Source organism: Uloborus diversus, chromosome 2, assembly GCF_026930045.1.
Source record: "Uloborus diversus isolate 005 chromosome 2, Udiv.v.3.1, whole genome shotgun sequence".
NCBI lineage: Eukaryota > Metazoa > Arthropoda > Arachnida > Araneae > Uloboridae > Uloborus > Uloborus diversus.
Window position 1 is genome coordinate 217,588,482 of NC_072732.1, and position 14,010 is coordinate 217,602,491.

General features: G+C 30.9%; 1 protein-coding gene across 1 annotated transcript in view; it reads right to left on the reverse strand.

The window, feature by feature from the left end:
- Window positions 1-5,831: 5,831 nt before the first annotated feature.
- The window catches only part of LOC129216814 (WD repeat-containing protein 36-like), a 58,203-nt gene continuing 50,024 nt past the window's right edge, over window positions 5,832-14,010 (reverse strand). Inside the window, exons 18-20 of the mRNA XM_054851031.1 lie at window positions 12,570-12,654; window positions 8,684-8,871; window positions 5,832-5,975 (exon numbers count right to left, since the gene is read on the reverse strand). Coding sequence (XP_054707006.1) covers window positions 5,832-5,975; window positions 8,684-8,871; window positions 12,570-12,654 — 417 coding nt within the window. The remainder of the gene's footprint in view (window positions 5,976-8,683; window positions 8,872-12,569; window positions 12,655-14,010) is intronic.

Genomic DNA, 14,010 nt, shown 5'->3' on the forward strand with positions numbered 1-14,010 from the left:
AGCAGTATATAGCTTTGTATAAATGGCTATTTTTCCTATAATTCTTCTTTGCTAAATTTTTAATTTTAGCTTTATTGGCTGCTTTAGAATGAACCTTAATATGAAGATTTTAAGATAAACTGCAATTATTGAGTGTTGTAACCAAGAAATCATGTATTTATTTTATTTTGTACTTTTTAGTGAGAATCATGTTGTAGATATAGTCTTTAGATTGTAAAAAAACAGATATATTTTATCGGATCTTTTGGATTCCCGCTGTCGCACCAACACTTATTTGAATTTACAGAACACCCTAAGTTTCCTCCTGAGCTAAGGGCCCCGACTTGCTCAAGGGATACAATCCTTTTACAATTTTATAACTGAGATTGAAGTTAAAAAAAATATATTATTTTTGTTTAAAAGTGATTACTATAAAATGTTAGGTAGCAAAACCGTTTGCTAACAGTTGCTATTAGTTCGAGAATGTTAAAAACAAGCAAACCAGGGAACAGCATAGCTCGCTATTACAGAGAATTCAATAAACAATCAAGCCAGCTGGTTTCTAGGGTTGCCATTGGCAACTAAAAAGGCGACTTTTGCGACTATTTCTTACCTTAGGCGACTATGGCGACTTTTTTGGCAAAAAACAGGCTAAAAACGACTATTTAAAAAAAACGGCGACTTTTTGCAATAAAAAGCGACTATTTTTTCATCTTTTATGAAATTTATCGAAAAAGAAATAGGAAGAACGATTTTGAGCCAATCAGTTGCATTCCAACACACTATGGAGATTGCATCATACAGTTTTCAGCCAATAGCGTTTCGCCGCGGCGAACGTGTCGATCTAATGAAGTCGAATTCAAATGCAAAATTTTCGTTTTCTGTAATAAAATTGCATTATTAATAATGATCTCCAGTGCTTTGACTTAAGTTATCCTAATTTGTACGGCAAAAAACTAAAGCCGTTCTTGTTTGTTAACATTCTAGCGTCGAACACGTGCTTCGCCGAAAATTGCATGCCGTGTTCGAAATTGAAATCTTTTAGCATCCGGTTAGTGTTTGAACTATTTTAAAAGTTCTTAGATATTTTAAATTATGCAATCTTAGGGCAATTTATTTTGGTTTTTATTTCAATAATTTCTTAATTTTTTTAAAAACTTTGCTCTTATGTTGTTATTAGTTACGTATTTTCGTAAAAATACGAAAATTAAAACTAGCAAACTTCCTTACTTTTAAATTTATGTCCAAAATAAATATTTTCAAAGCTATTTGAACTTAAATTTCCTGTTTTTTGAAGTTCACATAGAAATGAAAATATAGAGAACAAACACTCAAGCGTCGAACACGTGCTTCGCCGAAAATTGCATGCCGTGTTCGAATTTTAAATCTTTTAGCATCCAGTCAGTGTTTTAATCCTAGTCAGTGTTTTATAATTCTTAGATATTTTAACTTATTCTATCTTAAAGCCATTTATTTTGATTTTTATTTCAATAATTTCTTACTTTTTTAAAACTTTGTTCTTAAGTTGTTATTAGTTACGTATTTTCGTACAAAAACGAAATTTCAAACTAGCAAACTTGTTTATCTTCAAATTTATTCCCAAAATAAATATTTTCAAAGTTACTCTAATTTAATTTTCTTGTTTTTTAAAGTTCACATGGAAATGAACGCAACTAAAAATTGAACTCTAGGAGAAATTCATATGAAAATGAAAATTTGGCTCCTTTTAGCTTTAAACTGCTTCAAGTGATCACTAATAGCACTAAAGTATAAAATGTAAAAAAATGAAATGAAAATTGATTTAACAATTAACAACAGTCATAAATTTACTTGAATGTTCATGTATTGGTTTGCAATAATTAAGTTTAACTTATTAGGTAATTTAAAATATGTTTTCACATGTAGAAGTCTGATAACATTACATTAGCATCTGCTAAAACAAAAAACCTGTCACTACAGGAACATAAACTGGGTCCTTGCCCTAAAAGTTAGGCTAAAAAGTAGAACTGGCCCTGCCATTATTTAAGAATTTTTTAAGATGTTTTGCTTGACGTTGTCATGGTGCCATGTTCACAACTGCCCCCCCTCCCCTATACTAGTTTGTTGTTTACTTTGCTTATTTCAGAAGTCATTTTACCTATTACATTAATTACTTTCCCTATATAGCTATTGCTTAATTATTACATTTAAATAGTAGTATGAAAAAACTGTCTCATTTTAGTTCACAGTTCTTAATTTTTAAAAAAGACTAGACTTTGAAATGCACAAATCAACGATCAGCATTGAAAAAAAAAGATCAACATTTAAATGTATTGACAATTTTAAATTTAAAATGCATGGGAAAATGTCAATACTGTCTCCCAACTTAAATACTTTGAAGACTCATAAATGTGTTTTACAAGTTCAAACTCAATTTATAATTCCTTAATCTTGACTTTAAAAAAAAAAATCTTCATTAAATTCTATTATTATTAGTACCATTAAAAAATGCTGAATGAACCAAGTTAATCTTGAAAAAAAAATATGTTTGGGAAAATAAGTTTTTATTTTCTTGTAGTTACTATAGGTAGAGTCATCTTTTGATTGTGTGACACAATGTATTTTTTGAATTTGTAAGTATTTAAAAAATATTTTAAATATCAACTTCATTACTATTCTGAGAGTTGCTTTTTTGAAGTAGTAGTTCCTGTAAAAAATATTGAATGATGTTAAAACACATGTTAGATCTCAGAAATTAAGTTTTGATTTTTTTTCTTTTTTTGCATTTACTATAAATAGCTATGTTTTAAGATTTTCTTTTGTGTGATTTTGTTACACTAAGTATTTTTTGAGTTAGTAAATAGTTAAAAGATATTGGAAAAAGCAACAAAATGGTTGAAAAAAGCAACTTAATCATTGTGCTGAGGAGACTATTTAGGCGACTTTTTTTTACAATTTAGGCTACTAAAGCAACTATTTTGAAGCAAAATTTGGATGGCAACCCTAGGTTTCTAATGATAGTTATTTTCTTATTAGTAGGCTTTTCTACATGTAATCGAACCAATTGGTAGTCAGTTTTTTTAAAAAAAACAAAGAGAACCAGTGAAAATTAAGGAAACAAAGAAGCCCGGAGTCGGTATGTTTTTTAACGACTCTGACGCTTTTACTCCAAAATCAGTCTGACTCCGACTCCACAGCCCTGGTTATGACAGTCGATGGAAAAGCAATGTTAACTGATGAAAAATTGGCCACTGAAAGTCTAGCTTTTATGGCAACACAATTATTTTACTTGGGGATGATTTTTCATTACTTAGAAAACATTGCCTCATTTAGATAGTCACCACACGGGTGATATAGTGTTTGAAAATGTTGGGTTATTGGGAATAGATTTAAAAAAGAATAAATGCAATTACTTCCTCAAAGATTGTTAATATTTTTTCCTTCAGAATACACTGCCCAGATGTTCTTAAACAAAGAGAAAATGTGCACTAGCCTATATTACATAAAAATGAAAATTGTGCATTGTAAGAAAAAAATAAATACTTTTGGGCAGAAAATTTGATCGTATAATACAAATTAAATGAAAAACTTAGTTTGTCTGAATTTTTTCCAGATGTGCTACTTTTGCAAGTGTCAATACTCATGTGTTTTCTGTCAGTTAAAAATTATCCGTTTAATGTTATCTGTTAATTTTAAAAAATAAATCATGTGGCAAAAAGTATAAAACAATTTAGGGCCACAAAAAATTTGCTGAATGAGCTTCTGTCTAAAACAGAATATATTTGAAATGAATGTTTCATAAATGTTTTGAGATTTATCTTAAGAACTGCAATTTTTTGAAAAACTGTCCTGATAAAAGGTATCTGGGTACCTAAAGGGCACTATATAAATTTTTGTCAGAAATTTTTTTTTGAAGCAGTGCTTCCTGGAGACACTCAGGAGGAAATAAGACATATGTTTTGACATTGGTTCTGGTTTGTACAACTGGCATAGAGATGGGTGGGGCCATGAATGCGACAAAAGTTCTTGGTTTTTTAGTTTAGGCTTGAAAGATGGGCAATGATTCTGATTTCATGTCTAGAAAGAAGAATACAAGGGTGAACAAAAAATTAACGATGCAATTTGCTTATCAAATGTATTTAACTGAAGAAAATGTTTGATGCCACTAAAATCTTGGTGATTTTTGAAGCGATAATTATATAAATAAAATGCTTTAGAATTTTTTTGCAAGTAGTCATTAGTGAAGAGTTGCTAAACAAAATAGGAAGAAAAATTCCTTGCTCTTTTTGTTTCAGCTAAAGCATTTTGTAACTAAAAAATTTCATTTGTATGGAAAACATCAGCCTTGATTTCCAGCAATTATTTTGTTGTTTTAATTGGTGCAGAAGATACATAATTTTCTATTTTCTTCCTAAATTTACATTAAAAAAATAGATGTCCAAGAAAGTTTTTTTTTGTGGCATCTTGTATAACTGTACAATTTTTAAACCAAAAAGATCATATTACAAGTGTTGTTTATACACTTCTTTTAATGAATTAACCATTGCCGGAGTTAGAATTTATCAAACTAGTGCAGAACAAGTGCAAGGCAATTCATTTTTTTTTTGGTAGCAGTACTTATCAAATACAATATCACAGCAAACGTACCAATAGCGTTTACAATAATATTAATGAATTTGTAGTTTTTTTTTCCCAAATTTCAAAGATGAATGAAGGTTGAAAAATATGTTTTGAAATAAAACCAATTATTGCAGATTGAAACATGCTACAATAGTTATTGTCAGCTGGAGGGCCCTCATTTCTGGACCACATTGTTGTGTTCAATGTTCCTTATTTTATTTTTAATGAAAGACTTTTTGTTTGAAAAAAGCCATTGTTGAAATTTTGGCACCAGTTATAAAATTGTATAAAATAAAGGTGTTTGCACAAGACTTTGTTTATTTACTTTTGCATAACTTCTAATACAAATTAGGTCAAAACCATATAGAAATAATTATCCAACAGTTAAGAGATGAAAATTCTAGAATTTGGTACGAGTCTGAAATTTCCTGTTTTGCAAGGCCTTATTTTTTATTTTCAAAATTAGCATCTGAAAGAAAAAAAAACTGATTAGAGGCCAATTTCTAGCGCAATCTGATTGCCAGTTGTTTTCTGGATTGGTACTGGCGAACAGAAAAAATATTTCCCCCAATCCTCAAAAGATTGTAAAAAGAATCCACAGAAAAACCCCCTGCTAAATTGAGAATAGATTTGGAATTTGCCGGAGAGATGCAGATTTTAGAATGAAAACTAAGTGTCTTATTTAAATAAAAATGTCTATATTTAAAATAAAAGAAAGTGTTTGCACTGCATATTTTATTAAATTATATTTTGTTTGCTAATAAGTTTTTCAACAAAAGAAATTCACCATTAAGTTTTAAAATGCGAGTAATTTACTAGCTAACGGTTTGAAGTACCTAGCATGGGCCCTGATTAAAGAACAAAATAAACTTACAATAGCTGCTGCTTCTTTAATAGTCAGTGTTGATATATATTTGGGAATAGTTTAAAATTCTGGAGTAATTTTGGAAAGCTATTAGGTTTTATCTTGCATTAACTAGACTAAATCAATTTTAACTATGCATTCTGCAAATTATTGTTCTATCATCAGCAATGTAGGTTTCTTTTCCAAAAAAAAAAAAAAAAAAAAAACACATGAATGTAGTGCTGCTACTTTCTATTTTCTTTCCCTATAAATACCTGGTATATTTAAATCCATATTTTAAAGAACTGCTTGGCCAATTTGTTTGAGTGAAACATTATAAAATAAGAAATAACAATATTTTTAATATGATACAATTATATACACAGGTTGTTTCTAAATAATTGAAGCATCAGAGAACAGCACTTCTGGTATAGTGCCCAACACAGAGGCAGTAGTTAATTTTTTCTTGTAATGTATCCCAAGCTTTCACTTTCCCAATTTCCTGAAGCAACGATACAAGCTTTTCTTCGGAAGCAACTACATCGCAATGAACCTGAAAAAAGATAATCAAATGTAAAACACACCAGCAGTAGACTATCATTACTATAGTTAGGGCTAACCTAACCTGGCAGCACTGTGAAGGCTACGCAGATCTTGATCACAGCATTACGATGCTATGGGTTAGGTTTACCCCAACTATATCAAACACTAAATTTGGGATCTAGATTAAGCAATGATTTGTCCAATTTTACTTGTATGCGATTATTTTGGGAAATTTTTAATTTTTTCTTTGAAGAGCCAGCGTCAAATTTAGTGCAATGAAAGAATAGACTTATTCAAAACTTGTATTTAACCTGAATTTTTGAGAACTTCACCAAAAATTGCATACAGTGTTTGAGATTTCAATTCTTTTGCATCTTTCAAATTTTACAATTATTTAAAATGTTGGAAGCTATTTTAACATATGCTACCTTAAATGTGCCCTTTTTACTTTCTTCTATATCTAATACATAGAAGAAAGTATTGGATTCGTGCAAATTTTCAAAATTGGAATTTTGACGAATTCGAACGTTTTGAGGTGTGCTGAGTCCATTTCGACCATTTTTGAAAAATGTCTGTCTGTCTGTGTGCGTGTGTGTCACGTATGTGTGTGACCAGTTTTTTGTGGCCGCTCTACAGCAAAAACTACATGAAATCGAACAAAATTTGGTACACATATGTGTAAACTTGTGCCCATTGGTTTTTGGTGCGAATTCCTCCAAAGGGAGTGGAGCAATGTGGCATTTTTTGAGTTATGCTTGCCTGCTATTCCCCAGGAAGTAACTGACGGAATCAAACAAAACTTGGTCCATATGTTGCCTCTAACAGGTACAGGTGCTGATTCAATTTTGGTGTCAATAGCTCAAACAGGGGTTGAGCTATAGAACGTTTTTTGTCGTCAATTGTGACTGCTGTATCTCAAGAAATAATGAACGGAATCAAACAAAAATTTATCGACAAATAGCCATTAGAGAGTATAAGAGCTGATTCTATTTTGGCGTCAATAGCTGAAAAGGGGGTGGCGCAATCGAATGTTCTTTGTTTTCCATTGTGAGTGCCACATCTCAAGTAATGCTATGTTCTGAATGAAATTTGGAATAAATGTCAATCCATATGTAAACAGGAGTTGGTTCAATTTTAGCGCCAATTGCACCATAGGGGGCTGATTTTTTTCTTTGTGAATAAAAATAGCTAACAATAAGAAAGATAAATCGTTATAAACTGTCCTCTGCGTAATTCGCGTGATTTTAATGGTTGGAAAACTACAAGAAAATCACGATTTAAACTATTTAACTGTTGCCATCTTGTGTTTGTTAACAAATAAATGTTTGTAATTATTTTAAGCAAGGCTTTTAAAATAATTATCAATTTTCATTCTTTGCTTTGCTTTTGAGATAAATCGAGACTTGGGATGGTCGTTAAGTTTTTACGTGTATAATTTTGTTTTTGTTGGGAATATTGCTTCCTCGTCAAACATGGGGAGGGATCATAATTATACGAAAGATATAGAAGAAAGTTTCGTGATGGCCACAACATACTAGTTTTTAATCTGCTTTTCAACAAACAAGTAGTAAAATTTTAAATTACATACAGTCGAGTCTCAAAAATGTGAGGTAATCGGGACTCACGTCACCTCGGATTACAGAAAACTCGGATTATCTGGAAAATTCTTTCAGATTAAAAATTTACACTATTTGTACAACATAAGGAGGAGACTTACTTTCTTGTGTCTAGAAAAAGAAGTATAATTTTCAGGAAAAATTTCACTCAGATTTCAATATAAATTTCCATTTGAATTACGTTGAAACAAATTTTGGCTTTAGATTTTCTGGATATCCGTACGTATTTATGTGTGAAAATTTGTAGGCAATTAAAACATGTATTTTGACTATGCCCGAGTCCATTTCGACGAGCTTTCCATGATGTTTGTATACATGTGCATGCTTTCTTATGTATCTTGGTTAACACAAAAACGATTAGTTTTGTATGGTTTAATATTCGTACATGCAACTCATGTGCATCAAGTTGTGCACTATTTTTTAATTGCAATCAAATCTTCCAAACGGCATATTAACATGGTTTTTGTGGCAAATCAATGCCAATTTTACATATCGAGTTATTTTCTCCAAGGCATTTCTTAATCCATATCTTGTAGATAAAGAATATTTCGTACCATTTAGGGCTAACGTTGTTGAAACAACTTCAGTCAATGTACCTACTTTAATTATGTATTTTTATTTTTACACTTAATGTAGCTAATAAGTTTTACTGTAACATAAAAATTCTGTTTTCATAAATTTTAATGAAAATCAGTCTTTTAGCTACTTAAAAAATTAACTTGAACTATAAATAAAGCACCTCGGATTAAGTGGAACCTCGAACGTTCGAGACTCTACTGTACTCACTTTTTTTTCAAGAAATGAGTGTTTGTATCGTAATATTTCAGATTAAACTCCCTTAATTCCCTTTTTTACACTGTGATGCATCACAGAGAAGTTCTTGCATCTTATGTAGATTTTATAACGATAATAATTAAATATTGAGATATCCATTAGTTTTATAAAACACAACAGAAAATCTATCGACATTAATATCATTTATAACCAGGGCTATAAATAAAAGAAAACATACTATGATGATCCAACTGCAAAGAAAAAAACTTATGGTATCACAATGCTATATCATATGAGGGTCAAAATTTTAAGACAGTTACCAACTTACCTGTAAAAATAGGGCTAAATAGGAGTGAACAAGTTCAAAATGGCTGTTCGTTTTCATAACCTCGTACATGGCTTTTAAAAAGCATTCCATGAGCTGTACGGAGCCCCCATTTTCGGGACTGAGGCATCTTATTTCGACGTCTATTTTGGAAGGCGCAAAAGTTTTCAAACTCTCCATGACAGGCATATCTATGACACAAAATTGAGTAATAAGATAAAAATATTTTGCATCAGTATTTATTACTCTGCATTTCTATGATGAGTGGCATTTTTGCAATGCTGATTTTGTTTTTAACTATTAGATTTGCAACAACAGAGGACATAATTTTCAGTTATACAGGGTGTTCCGTTTAACACTAGAAAGACGGCGTTTTGCGTATACCTAGAAAGACTAGCAGCGGTCACTTTGACCGCCATACTGAAAAGATTGGAAATTTCCTCCTTTCGGGATTTTTAACCATAGAAAAGATTTGTTTTAACATGTCAGAATTTGATTTAACAATTTAATCGTAATATAGTCTGCAAATAAGTCTTAGATAGCTTTTTTTTTAAATTTTATGTTTGATTAAGTCAAATACATGCTTTACACAATTCGCTTTGAGAAAGAGCAAATTTGTTCAAAAAAGAGGAAAATTTCTTAGCATGTAATAACTAACAAGTACTATAATCAACCATGCATGTGTTTGATGTAAAAAATATCTAAATAACGCAAGATACCGTACATTACTATCTTTTACAGTATTTCAAAATTCTTATGTTATCAGGTCACCTGTATATTAGCCATTCACAGTTTTTTTTTTTTTGGCAATCAGAACAAATGCTCGTAGATTTATTTCCGCATAGTTTAATTTGACACAATTTTAATCTTTTTCCTGAGGTAGATACTTATTTACATGCAGCAAAATTGATCAGTGGAGGTGACTTGGAGGAAATTAAAGAAATATTTAATTTTTACGTTTTTGAAAATTTCCCCTTTTTTTTCGGCGTAGGCCCTTTTCCCCTTTTCTTTCACTGCTTTTTATATATTGATCATCAGTTTTTATTAGTGAAGTTTCTTCTGATTCTAACTCAGAAGAACAATCCTTTTCTGCAAATCTAGGCTCTGAAAAATATTCGCAGTAATCTCATGAAAGCTAACTATTTTCATCGCTAGGAATAGGTTTCTCTTCAGATAAGTCAGACTGTTCATTCAAACCATTATCTGTTTTAGATACATCTGCAACAGTTTCAGCAATTAATGTTCCTATAAGTTTTGCTTGTCAACGGTTCTTGACATCATAAAGATAATTATGTGACTGAACACTTCATTATCATCTAAGAAAACAAACGTCAATGTTTCTAGCAAAGCACATGTTTTGGTGCACAAAAGAATTCCAGCAAACATTTTTGGAATTTACCTGTTTATATTTACTTCTTTTTAGACCCAAAGTAATTTCACGTATCCAGTCACATGCTTTTCAAATTTACCATTCTCAACTTTGCCCCCTGTGCAGATAGCAGAAAACTGAAACCATGCAACCAGCAGGTGTTTCGCATTTTCCTAACAGTTCAAAAAATTAAACCTGACCAGCAGGTACTACTCAAGCTCAAAAGAACATTACTCACCCTGACAACAAACAATAGTCCATAGTACACACAACTGATAAGAGAAAAAAGAAGAAAACGGATGCATAAAGAAAGGTTCACTAAGCGGTCAAAATGACCGCAGTCAGTCTTTCTAGGTATAAACATTTATAGCGACTATAATAATAATCCTAAAGAAAAAAAATTACTGATGTAAGATCTTAATAAATAGTTAGGAAAAGTCAATGAAGGAAACTGAGTTTGAAAATTAAACGCAGCAAATATGAGCATTTGAAAAGCGTTTGCGGTCAAAATGACCGCTTCCGTCTTTCTAGTGTTAAACCTGCAAAACTTTTTTTTTTTGCAACCGTTAGTCCTAGATGTATACTTGCAGTCGCAAAAATGTTCGAAATCAGATGCAGAATTAAGATATTGAAAGTTTGAAGTAAAAATAAAAATGAGTCACAAAATACAAAATTTAACTTTTTATATGGGCTCTAGATCCCCTAACTAACATTAAAGAAATAATTTACATTGAAAATGAATACTAACACAAAAAACTCGACATTTGTGCGACCAAAACTCAAGGAGATATTTCAGTTCAAAGTTTTATGGGACCATAAAGAAGATGAGATTGGAACATATTGCCCTTTCAGAAGAATGACAGGTTGTCAAAGTAAGAAAAACAAAGTATTTATATTTTTCATTGTTATTCAAAAATAAATACAAATGTTACGCTATGATATGCAAAAACACATTACAAAACCTCGAACAATTTTAAAAACCACACTCTAGGGACGCATATAATTTTAAACACTTGTTAACGCTATATTTTCCCCTTAAAGGTGTTATTGACAGTGAGTGAAAAGTGGTATAAGTCACAAAATGCTGTGTTTCATTTCTCCGTGAATATTGGTCGGACTAATTTCAAACATTTTGTGTTGGAATTGTTTTTCAATGGAGATTACTTCCCTGAATATAAGTAAGGGGACCTGGGGCCCGTATAAAACGTTAAATTTTGTATTTTTGAGCAATCACGATTGCTTATTGTTCTCATTTGACTGTTTTTGACGTTCCTATCATTTTATTTTCCCACCCCCACCCTCTGCAGCACCACCGTCGACCGGGTCCTCACAATGCTGCACCTCTAGCGAAAGCCGTCTCCAGGTTGCATCCATGTCCTACACACACGCGCATACATACACAACTACACACACATAAACACAATAGACACATACACATACGAATACACACAACCACACACGCCCTATTTGCGAAAAACATAATTTGAATTCAAGATGTCAAAATTCAAATTAATTTTTTTTTACTTATTTTTATTTCACGCTTTCAATATCTTAACTCTGCATCTGATTTTGAACATTTTTGCAACTGGAAGTATACATCTAGGACTAATGGTTGCGAAAACAAAGGTTTGCCGGTTAAAACGGAACACCTTGCATGTACCAGGTAAAAAGGTCATTATCTGCAGTTTATTTTTCCTATCAAAATCTTAAAGGTAGAGAGATAAAACAATGAGATGAAAGAAAGTAATTAGAAAGTTAAATACTTCAGCAAGTAAATTAACTTATAAAAAGATGAACCAAACCAAGGTAATTAGAAGGAAAGGAAAAATGCTAGCTTTTACTTCACTAACATTAAACTCAGATATTAACATAAATAATTTAAAAAATGGCAGGCCATTCGCATGGCCATTTTGCCAGAAAAGTTAATTTAAAGGTTCCTCAGTTCTTTAAACAAATGAGAGTTTAATCATTTTTTAACCTCTAATGATACAATGACCCTCACAATAACTGATAAAAAACTTGACAACATGTTTCAGAGTTTAATTTTTGCCCCATGCTGCATTGTACTGTTGCCGAAAACTAATCTCGTAAAATTCACAGTAATAATTAGTTTTGGAGTTTTCTATTTTTATTTTCTTTTGTATTCATAGTTGAATTCAGCATGATTTTAATGAACATCTCCCTTTTTCAAAAGTTGCTTGTAAAAATATTTTATAAGGGAATTCAGGAATTAATCAAGAAAGGTACCAATTAAAAGTTATAACCTACCCCATTTTATAAAACACAAAATATTATGCAACTAATTTGAATCCTCAGAAACTATTACTTCTTTGCATTTTTGGAAGTTAAGTTAATGACTGCTCGTCAAGTTTTTTTTTTCAAATCAGTAACATCAAGAAAAATGATAAAATTACACATAAAAATTTTTTTCTAGTACAGAACCCATCAACTAATTTGTATCTTTGAATCAAAATCTTGTATTAATGTTACAAAATATTTTAAAATATAATAATAACTTACATTTTTCAGTTCGAGCACTCTCTTCTAGAATCCTAAAAAATTCTGAGCCATGTTGCATCACCTGAAGCACTTTCGATTTGTCACTCTAAACAGCAATAAATTTGTGACCATCAGAAAAAGTTGGTACATAATTGAAACAGCATGCAGAACAATATACAGAAGCGATTGTTTGCAGATTAGCCTAAAACAATTACGCTACTACTAGATAATGCATATTGTGAAACAGAATCATTATTTTGCGAGATGCATTATGTTTTCCGTCTTAAGGAGGGAAACCAGTTTAGGAGGCCGAAATTTTAGTATTTTTCGTGATTTTTTTTTAACAGGGAAGAAATAATCAGAATTTTTTTTTTACTTGGAAGATATTTTATTCATTTTTTGAAGTCATTTCCATTAGAATGAATGGAGTTAGAAGCTGCTGTTCATGAGCGGTCGGAATCAGAGCTGGTTGCTGGTGTGCATTGTTGAAGCCACAATTTTTGCCTGTAATCATTACAATTTTTTTTCTTGTAAACAGCATATTTTCCTAATGTAATAAAAAAAATTGAAAATTGCATGTTTTTAAGTTACAATGTTATGTTTTTCTACCATTTTTTTCACATTTCTTGCATTAAAAAAATATATATATATTAATAATAGCAAAGAGTTAGGTTCATATAGATTATAATTAAATAAAGAATATTCGCACAAATTTTCAGAACGATTGGTCAAAAATTCTTTGAGCTAGAATGTACACCAGTTGTAAAAAACGCTGTTTCAAGAAAAACGCATTTGAAAAAAAAAACAAAACAAAAAATGCTGTGATGTTTATGAATCTCCAGTCACTTTAAGTGTTCATAGTATCGAAACTAATCAGAATTTTTCACTCAAATTTTGGCAACATTTTCTTAAATAGTTTTACAAACATTTTATGACATTAAAAAAAAAAAAAAAAAGAGGATTTTGGATAACTATCGGTTCTTACCAAAGGTGCTCATATGGAGGGGGGGGGGGGGGCTCAAGCCCCCCTTTGAAATTAGAATTTACATGTGTAAAAATGTATGTTTTCTCTATCAATTAATGAATAAGTTATTAAAAATGTCAAAATTTTAATAACTCTAATCAGTACTGAAATTGGTTTCTATGGGGGAAAATAAAAAGTCCTGTTAAACCATGGGGAAAATATCTGAGCCCCCCTCCCCCCATATGGGCGCCCTTGGTTCCTACTGTTTTTTAAATAATACTCAAGCATTAATTCCATTTTTAATAGAATAGAATGGAAGAAAAGAATTAGTATTTGTAAGATTTTTTGCTATTATGTAAACATGTAAAAAAATTTGCAAAAATTTAAATAATTTGATTTTTTAAACATTTTTTAAAAGACATTATCAAAACAATTCAGTGGCACTTTCTTTAGAAATTACTGCAAATACAAAGAAATTCCAGTTAAAAATAGCCAAAG